General features: G+C 56.0%; 1 protein-coding gene across 3 annotated transcripts in view; it reads left to right on the forward strand.

The window, feature by feature from the left end:
- Positions 1-304: 304 nt before the first annotated feature.
- Positions 305-17,991, forward strand: part of Plpp7 (phospholipid phosphatase 7 (inactive)) — a 35,170-nt gene continuing 17,483 nt past the window's right edge. Inside the window, exons 1-2 of one of the 3 annotated variants that reach the window (XM_042680922.1) lie at positions 305-793; positions 13,306-13,678. In XM_042680922.1, the coding sequence (XP_042536856.1) occupies positions 340-793; positions 13,306-13,670 (819 nt within the window). In that variant the 5' untranslated portion in view covers positions 305-339 and the 3' untranslated portion in view covers positions 13,671-13,678. Of the gene's footprint in view, positions 794-13,305; positions 14,379-17,991 lie in introns of those variants that run through there. The other 2 variants (XM_042680921.1, XM_042680920.1) reach the window with 2 other exon arrangements.

Genomic DNA, 17,991 nt, shown 5'->3' on the forward strand with positions numbered 1-17,991 from the left:
CCCCGCGAGCCATTGGCGGCTTTAAATAGCCCAAGGCCCTGGCCGCCGGGTCCCGGCTGCGGAACTACATTTCCCGGCGTCCCGCGGGCCCCGCGAGCCATTGGCGGATTTAAATAGCCCAGGTCCAGGCCGCTGCCCGGCCGCGCCATTGGCGCTGGCGCCGCACGGGTGGGCTCCATTGGCTGGCCCGCGGGCACTGCCGTCCCCTCGGAGCCCGGTGGCAGCTGGAGGTAAACAGCCACGTGTAAGCGTCCCCGCTAGTTACCAGCCCGGAGGCCGGCGGCGGCGGCGGCGGGGGGAGCCGGCCCGCAGCGCGGCGGGCGCGGCGGCGGGGTCACCATGCCAGCGTCCCAGAGCCGGGCTCGCGCGCGGGATCGCGGCAACGTCCTCAACCGGGCCGAGTTCCTGTCCCTGAGCCAGCCCCCCAAGGGCGCCCCCGAGCCGCGCGGCGCGGGCAGGAAGGCCCCGGGGCCCTCGCCGCCGCCGCCGCCGCCCGCGGGCGACGGGGCGCGCGAGCGGCGCCAGTCCCAGCAGCTGCCCGAGGAGGACTGCATGCAGCTGAACCCCTCCTTCCGGGGCATCGCCTTCAACTCGCTGCTGGCCATCGACATCTGCATGTCCAAGCGGCTGGGCGTGTGCGCCGGCCGCGCCGCGTCCTGGGCCAGCGCCCGCTCCATGGTCAAGCTCATCGGCATCACGGGCCACGGCGTCCCCTGGATCGGGGGCACCATCCTCTGCCTGGTGAAGAGCAGCACCCTGGCCGGCCAGGAGGTGCTCATGAACCTGCTGCTAGGTGAGTGCGCCCGCCCCGGACCCCGCGGGGCCTCGCCGCGCCGCCGGACCCGAGTAATGAGGTTAGGCGGCAAGGGTGGCCCAGAAACCCGCCGCCGGTACCCCCGGACAGTGCGGGTCCCGTCCACGGTCCTGCGGGTCAGTCACCGCGGAGTGCCCGGCCCCGGCTGCAGGCCGCCCCGGGGGGCCTTACCTGTGCTGTCCCCAGGGGAGGGAGTCACTGGAGAAGGGGGTTGGTCCTTGGCTTGTCGTGCCAGGCTGTGCCACCAGCCCTCTGGCCTAACACTGCCCCGTGCCAGCTGCCACGTGGGACCCGATGTGGAAGGCCAGCCACCCCTACCACCTGGAGGTGACACCCAGCCCCCAGCCACCTCACCCCTCCTGGCACCTCCGCCGTCCCCAGGGTGCCAACCTCCAAGCCAGGACCGCGGTGATCACCCTACCCTTCCTGGCCTGGTCATCCTGTGGGGGACAGGCAGGGAGGGGGTCCCAGGCAAGGCAAGCACGAACAAGAGGTCTCCTTCCCAAAAGGGTTGGGTGTTAGATCCCAAGGAACTTTTCCAGGAAGAGTTACCAGGGAGCTGGGTGTCCCATGGAGGGCTCAGGCAGAAGCAAACCATCAGATCTCAGTTGAGGCCGCAGTGGATCCGCTGCTCATTACTTACTAAGTTGTCGATACTCTGTTCCTTCTAATTTCATCAGCAAGCCGAGTTCCGGGCCCGTGGCCTCGATCTTCCCATTGCACAGATGACTTATTGTATTGGAACTAAAGCATCCTGGCCTGGCATCAGAGCTTGCCCTTACACAGGCCTCTGCTGGCTGCTGGTGCCACACCTGGCAGAGACAGGTGGCAGAGCCGCTGGGCCTGGGGCTTCCAGGCAGAGCCTGCCCCATTATCTGAAGTCTCCCTGGTGCCCTAGACTGCCTGGGGGGCATGAGGGGGCTGGGGAGGCTGTGGTTTAAGAAAGCTGTGAGGCTGGAGGCCAGTGGCTCAGGTCTGTAGTCCCAGCCACTCAAGAGGCTGAGATCTAAGGATGGACATTCAAAGCCAGCCCAGGCAGGAAAATGAGATTCCTTTTTTTTTTTTTTTTGCAGTCATGGGGCCTGAACTCTAGGCCTGGGTGCTGTCCCTCAGGTCTTCAGCTCAAGGCTAGCGCTCTACTTGAGCCACAGCGCCACTTCTGGCCTTTTCTGTTTATGTGGTGCTGAGGAATTGAACCCAGGGCCTCATGTATGCAAGGCAAGCGCTCTACCACTGAGTCACCTTCCCAGCCTCTTTTTTTTTTTTGTCAGTCATGGGTCTTGAACTCTGGGCCTGGGCACTGTCCTTGAGCTCTTCAGCACAAGGCGAGTGCTCTACCACTTGACGATTTATCGAAGGTAAGAGTCTCACAGACTTTCGTGCCCCGGCTGGCTTTGAACCATGATCCTGAGACACCAGCTTTATGGGTAGCTAGGATTACAGGTGTGAGTCACCGGTGTCCTGCTCACCATGGCATGGGGTTCTTATCTTCAATTAGCCAGCAGAAAAGCTGGAAATGGAGCTGTGGCTCAAGTGGTCGATACCAGCCTTGAATGAAAAAGCCACACAAGAGCTCAAGTCCCTGACTTCAAGCCCCAGCATTAACAAAAAAAAAAGGAAGGAGGGAAGGAAGGAAGGAAGGAAGAAAGGAAGCTGTGTGGGAGTCAGTTTGGCTTGTGTCAGAGAACGGGGCAGGGAAGTTCATCAAGCCTCTCAGCCCTAGCCCCAGACCCCATCTGTTCCTTCCGGCCTTTCCTATGTGACGATGGGGGCAGGGGACTGTGGCTTATTGAGTGTTGACTATGTGCCAGGTTGTACACAAACGATCTCTCATCTTCACCATGACCCCACAAGTATGGTGCTGCTTTATCCCCTCCCGCATATTTTTTTTTTCCTGGTGCTAGTACCAAGGTTTGAATTCTGGGCTTCCTGCACTTGATTGGTTTTCTTGCTCATGGGTGGTGCTGTACCCCTGAGTCATGCCTCTCTAGTCCAGCACTCTGCTGGCTAATTAGAGATGGACAGGGTTTTCTGCCTGGACTGGCTTTGAAACACAGTCCTCTGGGTCTCAGCCTCCTGAGTAGCTAGGATTACTCCATGAGGCCCACGCTCTCAAGTTTATTCCTCCTTTAAAGAGGAAGAAACTGAGGCACAGGGTGATACTCTGTCAAGGTAAGCAGGGTTAGGATTAGGAGGACCTCTGGCTCTGTATCATCCAAGCAGGGGCAGAGAGAACGTCCCGCTGTTCCCAGCTTTCTATAGGATGAGGGTCAGAGAAGTAAGTGGGTAGCTCTCGGCTTCCGCAGTTGGTGGATGCTCCCGCAGGGGTGAGCTTTCAAGAAAAGGAGGCATGTAAGCAAACGTATCATCACCGACCAAAATAGCTCCACCTTCAGTCGCTTTATATACACTGGCATATAAGCATGCTTTTAAGAAAGCTTTCCCTACCCCCAGACACCTAAAAGTTTTGCAACTCTCTTGTTAGAATGAAGCTCCTGACTCTGTCCAGGGACCCACTGCCATGGGCACCACCGAGGGTTGCCCCACAGAGTAAAGAGAGATGTGAGATTCCTCCCTCTTTTTTTTTTTTTTTTTGGTTAGTTGTGGGACTTGAACTCTGGGCCTGGATGCTGTCCCTCAGCTCTTCAGCTCAAGGTGAGTGCTCTACCACTTGAGTCACAGCACCACTTCTGGTTTTCTGGTGGTTTACTGGAGATAAGAGTCTCACAGATTTGAACCACAGTCCTCAGATATACCTGAGTAGCTGGGATTATAGGCATGAGCGACCGGTGCCCAGCTAACTTTTAGATTTTTTTCCCCCTCTGGTCATGAGGCTTGAACTCTGGGCCTCTACTGCCTGACTCACAGCGCCACTTCTGGCTTTTTCTGCTTACGTGATGCTGAGGAATCAAACTCAGGGCCTCATGCATGCAAGACAAGCACTCTACCACTTAGGCACCTTCCCAGCCCCATAACTTTTAGATTTTTAAGAGCATCATCTGTTGAGTACTACAGTTCATCAAACACTATGCCTTCCTGGTGACTTTGAGTGGTAAACTGAGGCTGGGGGACCAAGCAACGGGCCCACTGCTCCATACCATAGAGCTGCAGTGGGGATTTGGAGGGAGCTGGGGGAACTGCAGGGCCTGGAGGAGTCGGGGAGCTCTAGGCAGCCCTGCCCCTACCCCCAAAGCCCAAGGTGCCTGGCCGGTGCCTGTGGCAGGGCCCGCAGGTACAGCTGGGAGCTGGGAGAAACAGAATCAGGGGCTAGGAAGATGTCAGCAGGCCAGCAGTCCTGTGTGCCCTGGGGCACACGGCCAGAACTGCAGGATGCAGGGCTCAGGTTGATCTTGACAGCTGGTGAATGAGTAGAAGCAGGCAGACCTGGGTGCAAATCCCAGACTTACTGTGGCCTCACCTCTGGGAGCCTCAGTGTCCTCATCTGACAAGTGGGTTATTGAGACCCCTTCCTTCCTTCCTTCCTTCCTTCCTTCCTTCCTTTTTTCTTCTTTTCTTCCTTTCTTTTTTCCTTCCTTCCTTCCTTCCTTCCTTCCTTCCTTCCTTCCTTCCTTCCTTCCTTCCTTCCTTCCTCTCTCTCTCTTTCATTTTTTTGTCGGACATGGGGCTTGAACTCTGGACCTGGGCACTGTCCCTTAGCTCTTCAGCCCAAGGCTACCACTTGAGCCACAGTGCCACTTCTTGTTTTCTGGTGGTTTATTGGAGATAAGAGTCTCATGGGCTTTCCTGCCCGGGCTGGCTTTGAACCTCGATCCTCAGATCTCAGCCTCCTGAGTAGCTAGGATGACAGGCGTGAGCCACCGGCACCCAGCCCTGAACTTGTTTTGCTCAAGACTAGCATTCTACCACTTGAGCCAGCTCCACTACTGGCTTTTTCTGTGTATGTGGTAGTGAGGAGTGGAATCCAGGGCTTCATGTATGCTAGACAAGCACTCTACCACTGAGCCACATTCCCAGCCCCGTGGTACTCTTTTCTGAAGAATCGCAGAGTGCTTGAGGTGTACCAATACCAGTTAACACCTGTCACCAGGGCTGTCGGGAAGCCCCGCCCCATCTCCTCTGGCCACCCCTCCTCCAGGTTTCAGAGGCTGCTGAAAAGACTCTCTCCCTTACTGTAACCTCTGCAGGGCGGGCCTAATCCCAAAGGCGTGGGACAGGTCCAGCCACCTCACTAAGCCTCTCTCCTTTCCTCCTGGGCTGTCCTATGGTGGAAAATGGCTTCTTGTCTTCTTCCCAGTGTCTTGAGTCCTTGACTGAGATAGTCAGGGATATGAGAACTCAGTGTTTTTAGGCTGGGTGCGGTGGTTCACACCTGTAAACCCACTTGCTTTGGGAGGCATTGCTAGGAGGATCATGGTTTTGAGACCAGGTGGGACAAAAGCATTAAGACCCTCTCTGAAAATCAACTAAAAGCAAAAGTGTGTGGCTCAAGTGGTAGAGCGCTAGCATAGCAAGCATGAGGTCCTGAGTTCAATCCCCTCCTCATGCATTCCCTCTTCCCCCAGCTCCTGGAAGCCACATCTACTTTCTGTGTCTATGAATTTGGTGACTCAGGGAAGTGTACCCTCACAGCCTTTGTCCTCCTGTACCTGGCTAAACATCCTGAGGGCTCAGCCATGATAGAGCATGCGTGAGAATTTCTTTCCTTTTTATGGCTGAATAATATTCCATTGTGTGGCTAGACTACATGGTGTTTATGCCTTGTTGGCTCCACCCCTTGTTGGCTTGCGCTGTGTCCCCTGTGCTGTTGTGACTCAAGATATATTCACATGATTGTTTGTATCACTGACTCTCAGCTTTTAGGTTTTTTCTGTTTTCATTGTTTTTGGTCAGTCATGGGGCTTGAATTCAGGGCCTGGGTGCTGTCTCCCTCCACACTTTTGTGCTCAAGGCTAGTACCCTACTACTTGAGCCATAGCTCCACTTCTGGTTTTCTGGTGATTCATTGGAGATAAGAGTCTCATAGGCTTTCCTGCACCAGGCTGGCCTCCAACCATGATTCTCGGATCTCAGCCTCCTGAGTAGCTAGGATGACAGGTGTGAGCCAGCAGCGCCTGGCTTCAGTTCTTTTATACGTGTGCTCAGAGGCTGCCTTCTGGATCACATGGCAATTCTATGTTTGTGTGAAGAATCACGGTACTGTACTCCAGGGTGGCTGCATGTTTACCGTCCTTCACCACTTACATCCTTCACCAACACTTATTATCTGCTGAGCTTTTTTAAATAGCAGCCATCACTGTGGCTGTGAGGTGAGACCTCACGGTACTTTGACTCGCCTCCCTCTATATTAGCCATGCCAGGTGTCTTTGCATTATTCATCCTTTTTGTTTTGTTTCTTTTCTGTTTTTTTTTTTATTTGTTTGCGTATTTGTTTTGCAGTGCTGAGATTTGAACTCAGGGCCTTGTGCTTGCTAGGCAGGTAGGTGGTCCACCACTTGAGCCTCTGTGGTTTTCATTATCTTTTCAAATAGGGTCTTTCAGTTATGCCCAAGCCAGCCTGGACTTGAGCTTTTTTTTTTTTTTGTCGGTCGTGGGGCTTGAACTCTGGGCCTGGGCGTTGTCCCTCAGCTCTGCAGCTCAAGGCCAGCGCTCTACCACTTGAGCTACAGCTCCACTTCCGGTTTTCTGGTGGTTTATTGGAGATAGGAGTCTCACGGTCTCTCCTGCCCGGGCTGGGTCTGAACCACGATCCTCAGATCTCAGCCTCCTGAGTAGCTAGGATTACAGGCGTGAGCCACCAGCGCCCAGCTCCAGCCTGGACTTTAATCTCCCTTTTCAAGCTTTCCTGGTAGCTAGTATGACAGCACTTATCATTCTGCCCAGTTTTATTATTGGTTGATATGGGGTCTCACTAACTTTTCTGCCCTGGCAGGCTTTGAACCCCATTCTGGGGAGAAAAGCCTAAAGGACTGCATTCCCAGAATAAATAGTGAAAGCCAGGCTGTAGGCAGCCCGTGAGCCAGAAAGCTGAGCAAAGAATAAGGCTCTGAGTTCAAGCCCCAATGTGGCTGTACAAATTCAGAGAGATTCTGCAAAGGGTCGTGAACTGTAACTGGGGACAGCAGACTTTGCACAGGGAACATATAGGCCCTAGTGAGCAATGGGATGATGGCACATGGACTCTAGAGGACAGACCCACCAGGAGTACAGCAGGCAGACCTCCAAACGGTGACCCCTGGCCACATGACTGACGCCAAGGGCATCAGTACAAAGCTGGGCAAGACTCCTCCCTAGGCAGCTCTGTGACTAAGGCTGTGGGGCTCTGGGCGGGCTGTGTGGTAGTGGCTGTGGAACTCCAGCTTTATTGATGGTTTTCTTTTTTTTTTTTGTCGGTTGTGAGGCTTGAACTCTGGGCCTGGGCGCTGTCCCTCAGCTCTTCAGCTCAAGGCGAGCGCTCTACCACTTGAGCTACAGCGCCACTTCCGGTTTTCTGGTGGTTTATTGGAGATAGGAGTCTCACGGTCTTTCCTGCCCGGGCTGGCTTTGAACCGCGATCCTCAGATCTCAGCCTCCTGAGTAGCTAGGATTACAGGCGTGAGCCACCAGCGCCCGGCTTTATTGATGGTTTTCTAAGGGTTGACACAAGTCACTCCATCCAGCCCTGATAATTTTTCCATCCTTAAAAAAAAAAAAAAAAAGGCACTGGTGGCTCATGCCTGTTATCCTAGCTACTCAGGAGGCTGACACCTGAGGATTGTGGTTCAAAGTCAGCCCAGGCAGGAAAGTCTGTGAGATTCTTATCTTCAATAAACCACCAGAAAAACACAAGTGGCACTGTGGCTCAAATGGTAGAGCGCTTGCCTTGAGCTGAGGGACAGTGCCAGGCTGAGTTCAGGCCCCATAACTAACAACAACAACAAAAAAGATCAAGCCAGGCACAGTGGCTCATGCCTATAATCCTAGCTAATGAGGAGGCTGAGATCTAAGGATCAAGGTTCAAAGCCAGCCCACCCCAAGAGTAGGCTGAGTGTCAGTCCAGGCCCATGCTCTGTCAGCACACACTAACATGTCCTGGAGCCCTGGCTGTTTGCACAGCTGGGCCCTTACTCTTGGTCCATGAGAGCCCGGCTCTATGGTATATGGGGCCCAGTCCCGCCCCCCGCACCCCCCCCCCCCCCCCAGACACCAAGCCCAAGTGAATCCGTGTCTCGGCCCAAGCTGCTTGCCAACCCCTGGGCCGACTCCTCAGTGTTGGGTGAACCCCACACCCCGCACCCAGCCTGCTGCTCTGGGGGACAGCTGGGGAACCAAACCCTCCCCCAGGCCTTGGGCCCTGTTTGGGGCTCACCACAAATCATCAGGTAGACACACCCCTGCTCCTAGAGGCCGGCCCACCCCTGCCAGCTTCCCCGCAGGGCATCAGCCATGCGTGCTCTGCCTTGCAGCCTGGAAGGGAACGGCCCATGGGAGGCGCCAGTGAGCCAGGTCTGCTGGGCCAGGGCCTGGGGTCTGCAGTCTGGCAGTGCTGGTGATCGGGCAGCCGCAGACCCGGGTGTCTTCCATGGGTGTGGGGCTGGGCCAGGAGGGGACACCAAGGCCACGGGTCAGCACCTGGACATGAGAGGTGGGCGGGGCGCCGCACAAAGCCTGCCCATGACGAGGGACGCTGGGTGTGCACACGTGCACACGTGCATGCCCATGTACAACCCCCACGATGTACACATGCGTGGACTCGTGTGTGCACACATCTCACGTGTACACGAGTGGCGTACGTGCACTTACAACAGGAGAACAGGGCCCTGGATTCCACGCACTCTGCTCTCCACTGCCTCTCAAAATAACCTTTCTGTGTGTGCTACATCAACCATTTCTGTTTTGTTGTTTTCTTTTTGTGCCAGTCCTAGGGCTTGAACTTGGAGCCTGGGTGCTGTCCCTTAGTTTTTCACTCAAGGCTGGAGTTCTACTGCTTGAGCCACACCTCCACTTGTATCCTGTTAGTGGTTAATTGGAGATGAGTCTCACCATCACCGGGCACCGGCACCGGTGGCTCACGCCTGTAATCCTAGCTACTGAGGAAGCTGAGATCTGAGGGTCACAGTTCAAAGCCAGCCCGGGCAGAAAAGTCTGTGAGACTCTTATCTCCAATAAACCACTAGAAAACTGGAAGTGGTGCTGTGGCTCAGGCGGTAGAGCACTCACCTTGAGCTGAAGAGCGCAGGGACAGCGCCCAGGCCCAGAGTTCAAGCCCCATGACTGACAAAAAAAGAGTCTCACCATCCTCCGACCCCAGCCTCCTGTGTAGCTAGGATGAGAGGCGTGAGCCGCGGCGCCCGGCTCCTCACCATTGCTAAGGGCACAGTTCCTGGTGTGTCCTCGGCAGTGGCCCCGGTGCTGGTTGCCTAGACTCGTAGAGATGTTAGACTTGACTCTAAACATTGTCCAGACTCAGCTGCCTGTGTCTCACCCGAGGGCGCGCCGGGTCACTGCAGGTTTTCAGAGTTATGAATAACGCTGCCCTGAGCAGCCTCCACCGGAGTCCAGCATCATGCACCTCCGCACCGAGACGCAGACGTCACCACTGTGTGAACCTTGAAAAATGGAGCCTGTCCACCTGAGACATGAGGCTCCATTGCCCCCACCACGCAGCGCCCCGTCTGCTGATTCCCACCGCTCTGTTCCTCACAGAGCTGGACCCCAGTACTATGTGTCCTTTTGGAAAATAACTGATTAGATAGATGGATATTGATGACCCACACCTGTAATCCTAGCTCTCAGGAGGCTGAGATCAGAGGATCGCAGTTCAAAACCAACCTGGGCAGGGAAAGTCATTAAGAACCTTCCCCCGCCCTTTTTTTATTTTTTTTTGTCAGTTGTGGGGCTTGAACTCAGGACCTGGGCACTGTCTCTGAGCTCTTTTGCTCGGGGCTAGCTCTCTACCACTTGAGCCACAGTGCCAATTCCAGTTTTGTTTTGTTTTTTGTCAGTTGTGGGGCTTGAACTCTGGGCCTGAGCGCTATCCCTCAGCTCTACAGCTCAAGGCGAGTGCTCTACCTCTTGAGCTACAGCGCCACTTCCAATTTTCTGGTGGTTTATTGGAGATAAGAGTTTCATGGGCTTTCCTGCCCAGGCTGGCTTTGAACCGCGATCCTCAGATCTCAGCCTCCTCAGCTAGGATTATAGGCGTGAGCCATTGGCACCCAGCAACTACTTCCAGTTTTTGAGTAGTTAATTGGACATAAGAGTCTCATGGGGGCTTTTGTGCCTGGACTGGCTTTGAACTGTGATCCTCAGATCTCAGCCTCCTGAGTAGCTCAGATTGCAGGAGTGAGCCACCAACCCAGCTGTGAGGTTCTTTTCTCCAATTAGACACCAAAAAAGCCAGAAGTGGAGCTGTGGCTCAAATGGTAGAGCACTAGTCTTGAGTAAAAAAAGCTTAGAGACAGCACCCAGGCCCTCAGTTCAAGCTCCAAGATTGGCAAACACATACAAAAAAAAACTTACTTAAAAATGTACACGGGGGGGGGGGGGGGGGGGGGGGGAAGGATGGGAAGATGGGAAGGGATGGGAAGGGGAAACAAAGGAGGAGGCTACAATGCTTGATAAGAAATGTACTCATTATCTTGCCCATGTAATTGTAACTCCTCTGTACAGTATTTTCACAATAAAAAAATTTAAGAAAATGTACACAAGCTAGGCATCAATGGCTCACACCTGTAATCCTAGCTACCCAAGAGGCTGAGATCTGGGGATCACAGTTCAAAGCCAGCTGGGATAGGAAAGGCCATCAGATACTGATTTCCAGTTAACCAAGAAGCCACAAGTGGAGCTGTAGCTCAAGTGGTAGAACTCCAGCCTTGAGTGAAAAAGCCAAGTGTAAGTGCAAGAGTTCAAGTCCTAATAACACACACACACACACACACACACACACACACACACACACACACACACACACACACACACACACACACACACACACACACACACACACACACACACACACAGTGATCCAGGCTCCGGTGGCTCACACCTGTCATCCTAGCTACTCAGGAAGCTGAAATCTGAGGATCGCAGTTCTTGGCCAACCCAAAGAGAAAAGTCCCTGAAACTCTTATCTCCATCAACCTACTCAGAAAAAGCCAGAAGTGGAGCTGTGGCTCAAGTGGTAGAATGCCAGCCTTGAGCACAAAAGCTGAGGGCAGCGCCCAGGCCCCAAGCTGAAGTCCCAGGACGGGGACACACACACACAGATACATACAGATGTACACAAAATGTGCACAAGTAATGCATGTTCAGGGTTTTTTATATATATACATATGTATGTATAAATGCAGAATTACAGAAAGACACTAAGCCGCCCTCCGTCCTGGGCTGGGGCGGCGCCATGCTGCGGCCGCCGCGGGCCTCCCGGCCTCCCCTGCGTGGAGTCTGCTCTGCTTCTCCCACTCACAGCCTTCATGCTATAAATACACCCGGGCCTGCCAGCGGCAGCCAGCGGCCTCGAGTGCTGTTGTCTGGACTTGGCCGCCGTCTGCCGCAGCGTCTCCTCTGAAGGACGCCGGGTCGCCACCCGCCTGCCAAGGTTATAAATAACCCCGCAGCGGACATCCCTGCCCGGAGCCCGGCACTAAGCACACCCCTCCCTAGCTCCTCTGGGGACCTTCCTGCCGGGCCGGTCATGCCAGGGGGACGCGAGGGGAGAGGTCTTCTGGTGTGAAGCCTTCAGAGGGGTCCCACCAGTTCACACCCCCAGCCAGAATGGGAGTCAGAGATGGGTGTACCCCAAGCCGACGCACAGGGACCCCTCACAGCCCACCAGCCTCTGCGTCACCGCCAGCCAGGCCAAGCTGGCTCACGCTGCATTGTGCACGAGACCCAACGCCAAAAGGAGCTGCGTGAGTCCCTCCAGACCCCCCCCCCCATCGTGAACACAGCCCCCCAGCTGACGGCGACGCTCCGGCTCCGTGTCCCTAAGGGCCAGAGACAGACACGGCGGGGGAACAGCCAGGCTTCCACCCTGGGAGGCTCAGACACCAGATCTGAGCGTAGAGATGGTGGTGCCACTGGTGCCCAACCTTTGTACACATTTTTGCTTGAGCTGGCCTCAAACTGTGATCCTCCTAATCTCTGCCTCCCTAGCAGCTGGAATGACAGAAGTACCACCGTGACCAGCTGTTGATTGAGATGGGGTCTTGTGATTTTTTTTCCTCTAAACTTGCCCTGAACTGTGAACGTTTCGTTCTTTGCCTCCCAGGTAGCTAGAATTACAGGCATGAGCTACTATGCTTGGTTTTACTTCGACTTAAAAAAAAAAAGTGGGGGGCTGGGAAGGTAGCTCAGTGGTAGAGCGTTTGCCTCTCATGCATGAGGCTCTGTGTTCGATTCCTCAGCACCACATAAACAGAAAATGCTGGAAGTGGTGCAGTGGCTCAAGTGGTAGAGCGCTCGCCTTGAGCTGAAGAGCTGAGGGACAGCGCCCAGGCCCAGAGTTCAAGCCCCACAACTGACAAAAAAAAAAAGGTACCAAGCTTAGTGCTGGTGGCTCACACATGTAATCCTAGCTACTCAGGAGACTGAGATCTGAGGACTGTGGTATGAAGCCAGATTGGGCAGCAGAGTCCTTGAGACTTTCTTTTTTATCTTTCTTTTTTTTTTTTTTTTTGGCTGATTGTGGGGCTTGACCTCGGCCTGGGCGCTGTCCCTCAGCTCTTCAGCTCAAGGCGAGTGCTCTACCACTTGAGCCACAGCGCCACTTCTGGCTTTTTTTTTGAGTAGTTAATTGGAGATAAGAATCTCATGGACTTGGGCTGGGAGGGTGGCTCAGTGGTAGAGCACTTGCCTTGCATGCATGAGGCCCTGGGTTCGATTCCTCAGCACCACATAAACAAAAAGAAAAAAGCTGGAAGTGGCGCTGTGGCTCAAGTGGTAGAGCGCTAGCCTTGAGCTGAAGAGCTGAGGGACAGCGCCCAGGCCCAGAGTTCAGGCCCCACAACCGGACCCAAAAAAAAAAACAAAAAAAGAATCTCATGGACTTTCCTGCCTGGGCTGGCTTCAAACTGTGATCCTCAGATCTCAGACTCCAGAGTAGCTAGGATGACAGGCGTGAGCCACCAGCGCCCAGCTTCCTTGAGTCTTATCTCCAATTAACCAAAAAGCCAGAAGTGGATCTGTGGCTCAAGTGGTAGAGCGCTAGCCTTAAGTGAAAAATAACTAAGGGCCATGAGTACCCAGGCATGGAGTTCAAGCCTCAGGACTGGCAGAATGAGAAAAGGGAAGAAAGAAAAGAAAGAGAAAGAGAAGTATCAGCTGTGAGGAAGGCTGTGGCAGGGTGGGGGGTGGGGAAGGTGCGCTGGGCAGCTGCGGTTCATGGAGGGAAGGGCTGTGCCAATAGTGGGGACTGTAGGTGCAAAGGCCCTGCGGTAGAATTCTGTCAGCACATCTGGGCATAGTGCTGGCTAGTGCGGCTGGGGTGGCCGGGGACTGAGAGGGTGGCCGGGTGGCAGTGCTGACCGTCCTTCCTCTGTCCCGACCCACAGCCCTGCTCCTGGACATCATGACTGTGGCGGGCGTGCAGAAGCTGATCAAACGGCGCGGCCCGTACGAGACGAGCCCAGGGCTCCTGGACTACCTGACCATGGACGTGTACGCCTTCCCCGCGGGGCATGCCAGCCGTGCCGCCATGCTGTCCAAGTTCTTCCTGAGCCACCTGGTGCTGGCGGTGCCCCTGCGCATCCTGCTGGTGCTGTGGGCCTTGTGCGTGGGCCTGTCGCGGGTCATGATCGGCCGCCACCACATCACCGACGTGGTCTCGGGCTTCATCATCGGCTACTTCCAGTTCCGCCTGGTGGAGGTGGTCTGGCTCTCCTCCAACACCTGCCAGATGCTCATCTCCGCCTGGTGAGCCCCGCGGCCCGGACGCGGGGAGCCCGTGAGCTGGGCCGCCCTGACTCAACCTCCCCGCCAGGGCTGCTGCTTCTGCGTGGCCTCGGCAGACGAGAACAAGATGATGGTGGTGGCCGGAGGAGGCTGAGGCCCCGGCACGCCCGGCACGTTCGTGGCTGTGCGCCTGCCACAGCATGCTCCCCACAAAGCGCCCCGAAGCCCCCACGCCGTGCCCTCCGCCACCTCCGACGTCTTCAGACTGAACCGGCCAGAGCATGCCTGCCGGATGCCGCCCGGCCCGGCCCGGGGCTCGGGGTCGGGTTTGCAGTCCCAGCGCCTTTGGGAAGCGCCGCACCCTCTGCCTCCACAGTGGACATTCATGAGGACTGAGAGCGCCATAAAGGCTCTGACAAGTCCTGTAAAGGCCTGCTGCTCAGCCTCTGGGGTAGCTCCATGCTTCCTAAACTCACGGAACCCCAGGAACTGCTGATTCCTGAAACTCTGTGTGTGGGGAGGGGGACTGTGGCCCGGGGAACCCCCCACCCCTGTCCCCCAAAGCCTGGGGCTTCAGCTGGCTGTGCCCAACACCACCAGCCCCCCACAGCCTGGAAGGAGCCAGGTGTGGGCCGTGGCTGTGGCTTTGGCCCCGCCCCCCCGCCAGGCTCCTTGAGACCTCAGAAGTCCACCCGCGTTCCCCGTGTCATGTGACAATACAGGGGTATGCAAAGCTCCCTGTCCCGTGTGGGGTTCTTGTGGTTTTTGTTTTCTTGCTAGTAACAGGTGGTCTAGACTGAGACACATCTCCAGTCCATCGTGTGTGTGTGTGTGTGTGTGTGTGTGTGTGTGTGTGTGTGTGATGTTTTGGTGTGTGTGTGTGTGTGTGTGTGTATGTGATGTTTTGGTGTGTGTGTGTGTGTGTGTGATGTTTTGGTGGGTGTGTACTGGTACTGGGACTTGAATTCAGGGCCTCATACTCTCAGTTGGCTTTTTGCTCAAGGCTGGTGCTTTACTATTTGAGCCACAGCTCTACTTCTGGCCTTTTTGTTGGTTAATTGGAGATTAGAGTCTCATGGAGCTGGGCCCTGGTGGTTCACACCTGTCAACCTAGCTACTCAGGAGTCTGAGATCTGAGGATCAAGGTTCAAAGCCAGCCCTGGCTGGAATATCTAGGAGACTCTCTTTTTTCTTTCTTTTTTTTTTTTTTTCTTTCTTTTTTGGTCGGTCGTGGGGCTTGACTCTGGGCCTGGGCGCTGTCCCTCAGCTCTTCAGCTCAAGGCGAGTGCTCTACCACTTGAACCACAGCACCACTTTCGGTTTTCTGGTGATTCATTGGAGATAAGGGTCTCACAGCTTACTGATAGCTGGGCACTTGTGGCTCACACCTGTAATCCTAGCTACTCAGGAGGCTGAGATCTGAGGATCGTGGTTCAAAGCCAGCCCAGGCAGGAAAGTCCAGGAGACTCATCTCCAATAAACCACTAGAAAACCGAAAGTTGGCGCTGTGGCTCAAGGGCAGAGTGCTCGCCTTGAGCTGAAGAGCTGAGGGACAGCGCCCAGGCCCAGAGTTCAAGCCCCACGACTGATAACAAGAAAAGTCTCACAGAGCCCAGGCTGGCTTTGACCTGATCCTCAGATCTCAGCCTCCTGAGTGGCTGGGACGACAGGTGTGAGCCACCAGTGCCCGGCCGCCAGGGCTGTTTTATTACAGCAGCCCACGAGGGAGCTGGAGCTGGAGGGGCACTGCACCTGAGATCAGGTTCACAAGGGAGAGACCGCCAGGGGGCGCTTCTGGGGAAAGCCGGGGCACTGGACCGCATCGCGGTCGCTACAGGGCACAGCTGGGGCCCCTCACGGAGAGGGGCGGCTGGGGGTGTGCGGAGAGCGCACACAGACGCACCCCCGGGTCCTGGGGCGCCCTGGGGTTCGGAGTGACAGCCACACTTGCCTGGCCAGTTGTTGGTCCCACAAAACACAAGTAGGAAGGACCTCGCTTTCTGGAATCTTCTGCTAGACAGTGCCAGGTACCCTAGGTGGGGGGAGTCACCCGGGGTCTCGGGGTGTCCTGCCTCACCCCACTCGGCCATGTTTGGGCCTTTCTCGAGGGTTTTCAGGGTTATAAACCCAGAGGCGAAAACAAGTGAGGGGCTGGAGTGTGGCTCAGTGGTGGAGCGCTTGCCTCGCATGCATGAGGCCCTGGGTTCGATTCCTCAGCACCACCTCACAGAAAAAGCTGGAAGTGGCACTGTGGCTCAAGTAGTAGAGTGCCCGCCTTGAGCTGAAGAGCTGAGGGACAGCGCCCAGGCCCAGAGTTCAGGCCCCATGACTGGGGGCGGGGGGAAGGTGGCTTCCCGGGTGATCTGGTTGTCACCTGTCACCTCAAGAGCAGGCTGGGTGGGGGTGGCAGGCTCGGGGGCAGAGGCTGCGTGGCCGGCAGCATGGCAGCACAGTCGCTGCTCTGAGGAATGAGGGCAAAGCCCCCCGAGGAGGCGGCCCCCCAGCTGCCTCAGGTCTGGGAAAGCCGCTACCAGGGCAGCCGCTGCCCGTGTGAAGTCCCCGCCGCCTGGCTCTGGACCTGGAGGCGGTCCAGAGGCCCCAGGAAGGGGATGCAGGGGCCAGAAGAACCCACGGACCCCGGCGTGGGCCACCATCTGGCTCCAGGAAGGAGTGAAACATCTGGCCGGGGACTGGCCGCTGCTGTGTTCCCAGAGGTTACATAACTCACACATGCGCACAACACGTGGCCCCGGAGGCTCGCCCAGCCCAGCGGCAGCTGACCGTTCCTAGCTGGTGAAAGGGGTGTGGTGGTCAGGGGGCAGCCATGGGGCAGGGCACAATGCCACAGCACTGCACCTGACAGACCAGCGCTCAGAGCCTGCCATGCTCCTGTGGACCCTGTGCACATGCGTACACGTGCACACGTATGCATGGCTACATTTGCACTCACTGTGCTCCTGCACCAGCACGCACACACATGTGCACCTCTCACAAGCGTACCTTGACAGGTACCTGGGCATCCACAACAGACTTAGCAAATAAATGTACAGGATGCACCAGGTGCTGGTGGCCAGCTGCTCAGGAGGCTGTGATCTAAGAATCATGGTTTAAAGCCAGCCCAGGCAGGAAAGTGTAAGCTTGTTTTTGTTTTTGCCAATCCTGGGGCTTGAACTCAGGGCCTGGCCACTGTCCCTGATCATCGTTTACTCAAGGCTAGCACTCTACCACTTGAGCCACAGCGCCACTTCTGGCTTTTGCTGTTAAATGTGGTACAGGCATGAAACCCGGGGCTTCATGCCTCTATCTACATGTAGAAGATGTGACACTTAAAACCAGTCCCTTATCTGATGTTCAAGTTCACTTTCCACATCCTGTATTTTATCCGACAACTCCAAGGCGCAGGGCAGGGCGCATGCTCAAACGCTGAGCCCACGGCCCCCACGCCCGGCCATTTTGCCAGAAGGAGGGCTGAGCTTCTGCTACCGTGATCCACAGGTGCTTCCTGAGGGCGTCAGCGGAAGGAAGAGCCACGGGCGGCCGGATCCCCAAGAAAGCACCCCACCAACGGCCCAGCTGTGAGGCCCTGAGACCCTCACTCGGGAGCCAGAGCCTGGGGCTGGGCCTGCAGGAAGGGGCTGTGCAGCTGAGCCGAGGGAAGCGATCCCAGTCCCCAGAGGATGCCTGGCTGTTCTCACACAGCCAGAGACAAGTGAGAACCAGGAGCCCGAGACCGGCTTCCTCCGCCCAGACCCTCAACCACGCAGCTGCAAGCTTGGAGAGAGGGGGCCCCGGATCGGCGGGCTCAGTCCTGCTCTACCTCAAGGGCTGGGTCACTCATTCCCTGGCTTAGGAGAGCGGAAGTCTGGCCTCCAGCTCTGGGCCAACCTCACAAGGAACCAGGTGGGTTTACTTGAGAGATCTTTCAAGAGATGCTCACGCCTGTCATCCTAGCTACTCAGGAGGCTAGGCTCTGAGGATCGTGGTTCAAAGCCAGCCTGGGCAGGAAAAGGCCATGAGACTCTTTTTTTTTTTTTTTGTCGGTCGTGGGGCTTGAACTCTGGGCCTGGGCGCTGTCCCTCAGCTCTTCAGCTCAAGGCGAGCGCTCAACCACTTGAGCCACAGTGCCACTTCCGGTTTTTCTGGTGGTTTATTGGAGATAGGAGTCTCATAGTCTCTCCTGCCCGGGCTGGCTTTGAACCGCGATCCTCAGATCTCAGCCTCCTGAGTAGCTAGGATTACAGGCGTGAGCCACCAGCGCCCGGCTCCATGAGACTCTTATCTCAGATAAACCACCAGAAAACCGGAAGTGGCGCTGTGGCTCAAGTGGTAGAGCGCTCGCCTTGAGC

Source organism: Dipodomys spectabilis, unplaced genomic scaffold, assembly GCF_019054845.1.
Source record: "Dipodomys spectabilis isolate Male_0828 unplaced genomic scaffold, ASM1905484v1 ptg000067l, whole genome shotgun sequence".
NCBI classification, from domain to species: Eukaryota; Metazoa; Chordata; class Mammalia; order Rodentia; family Heteromyidae; genus Dipodomys; species Dipodomys spectabilis.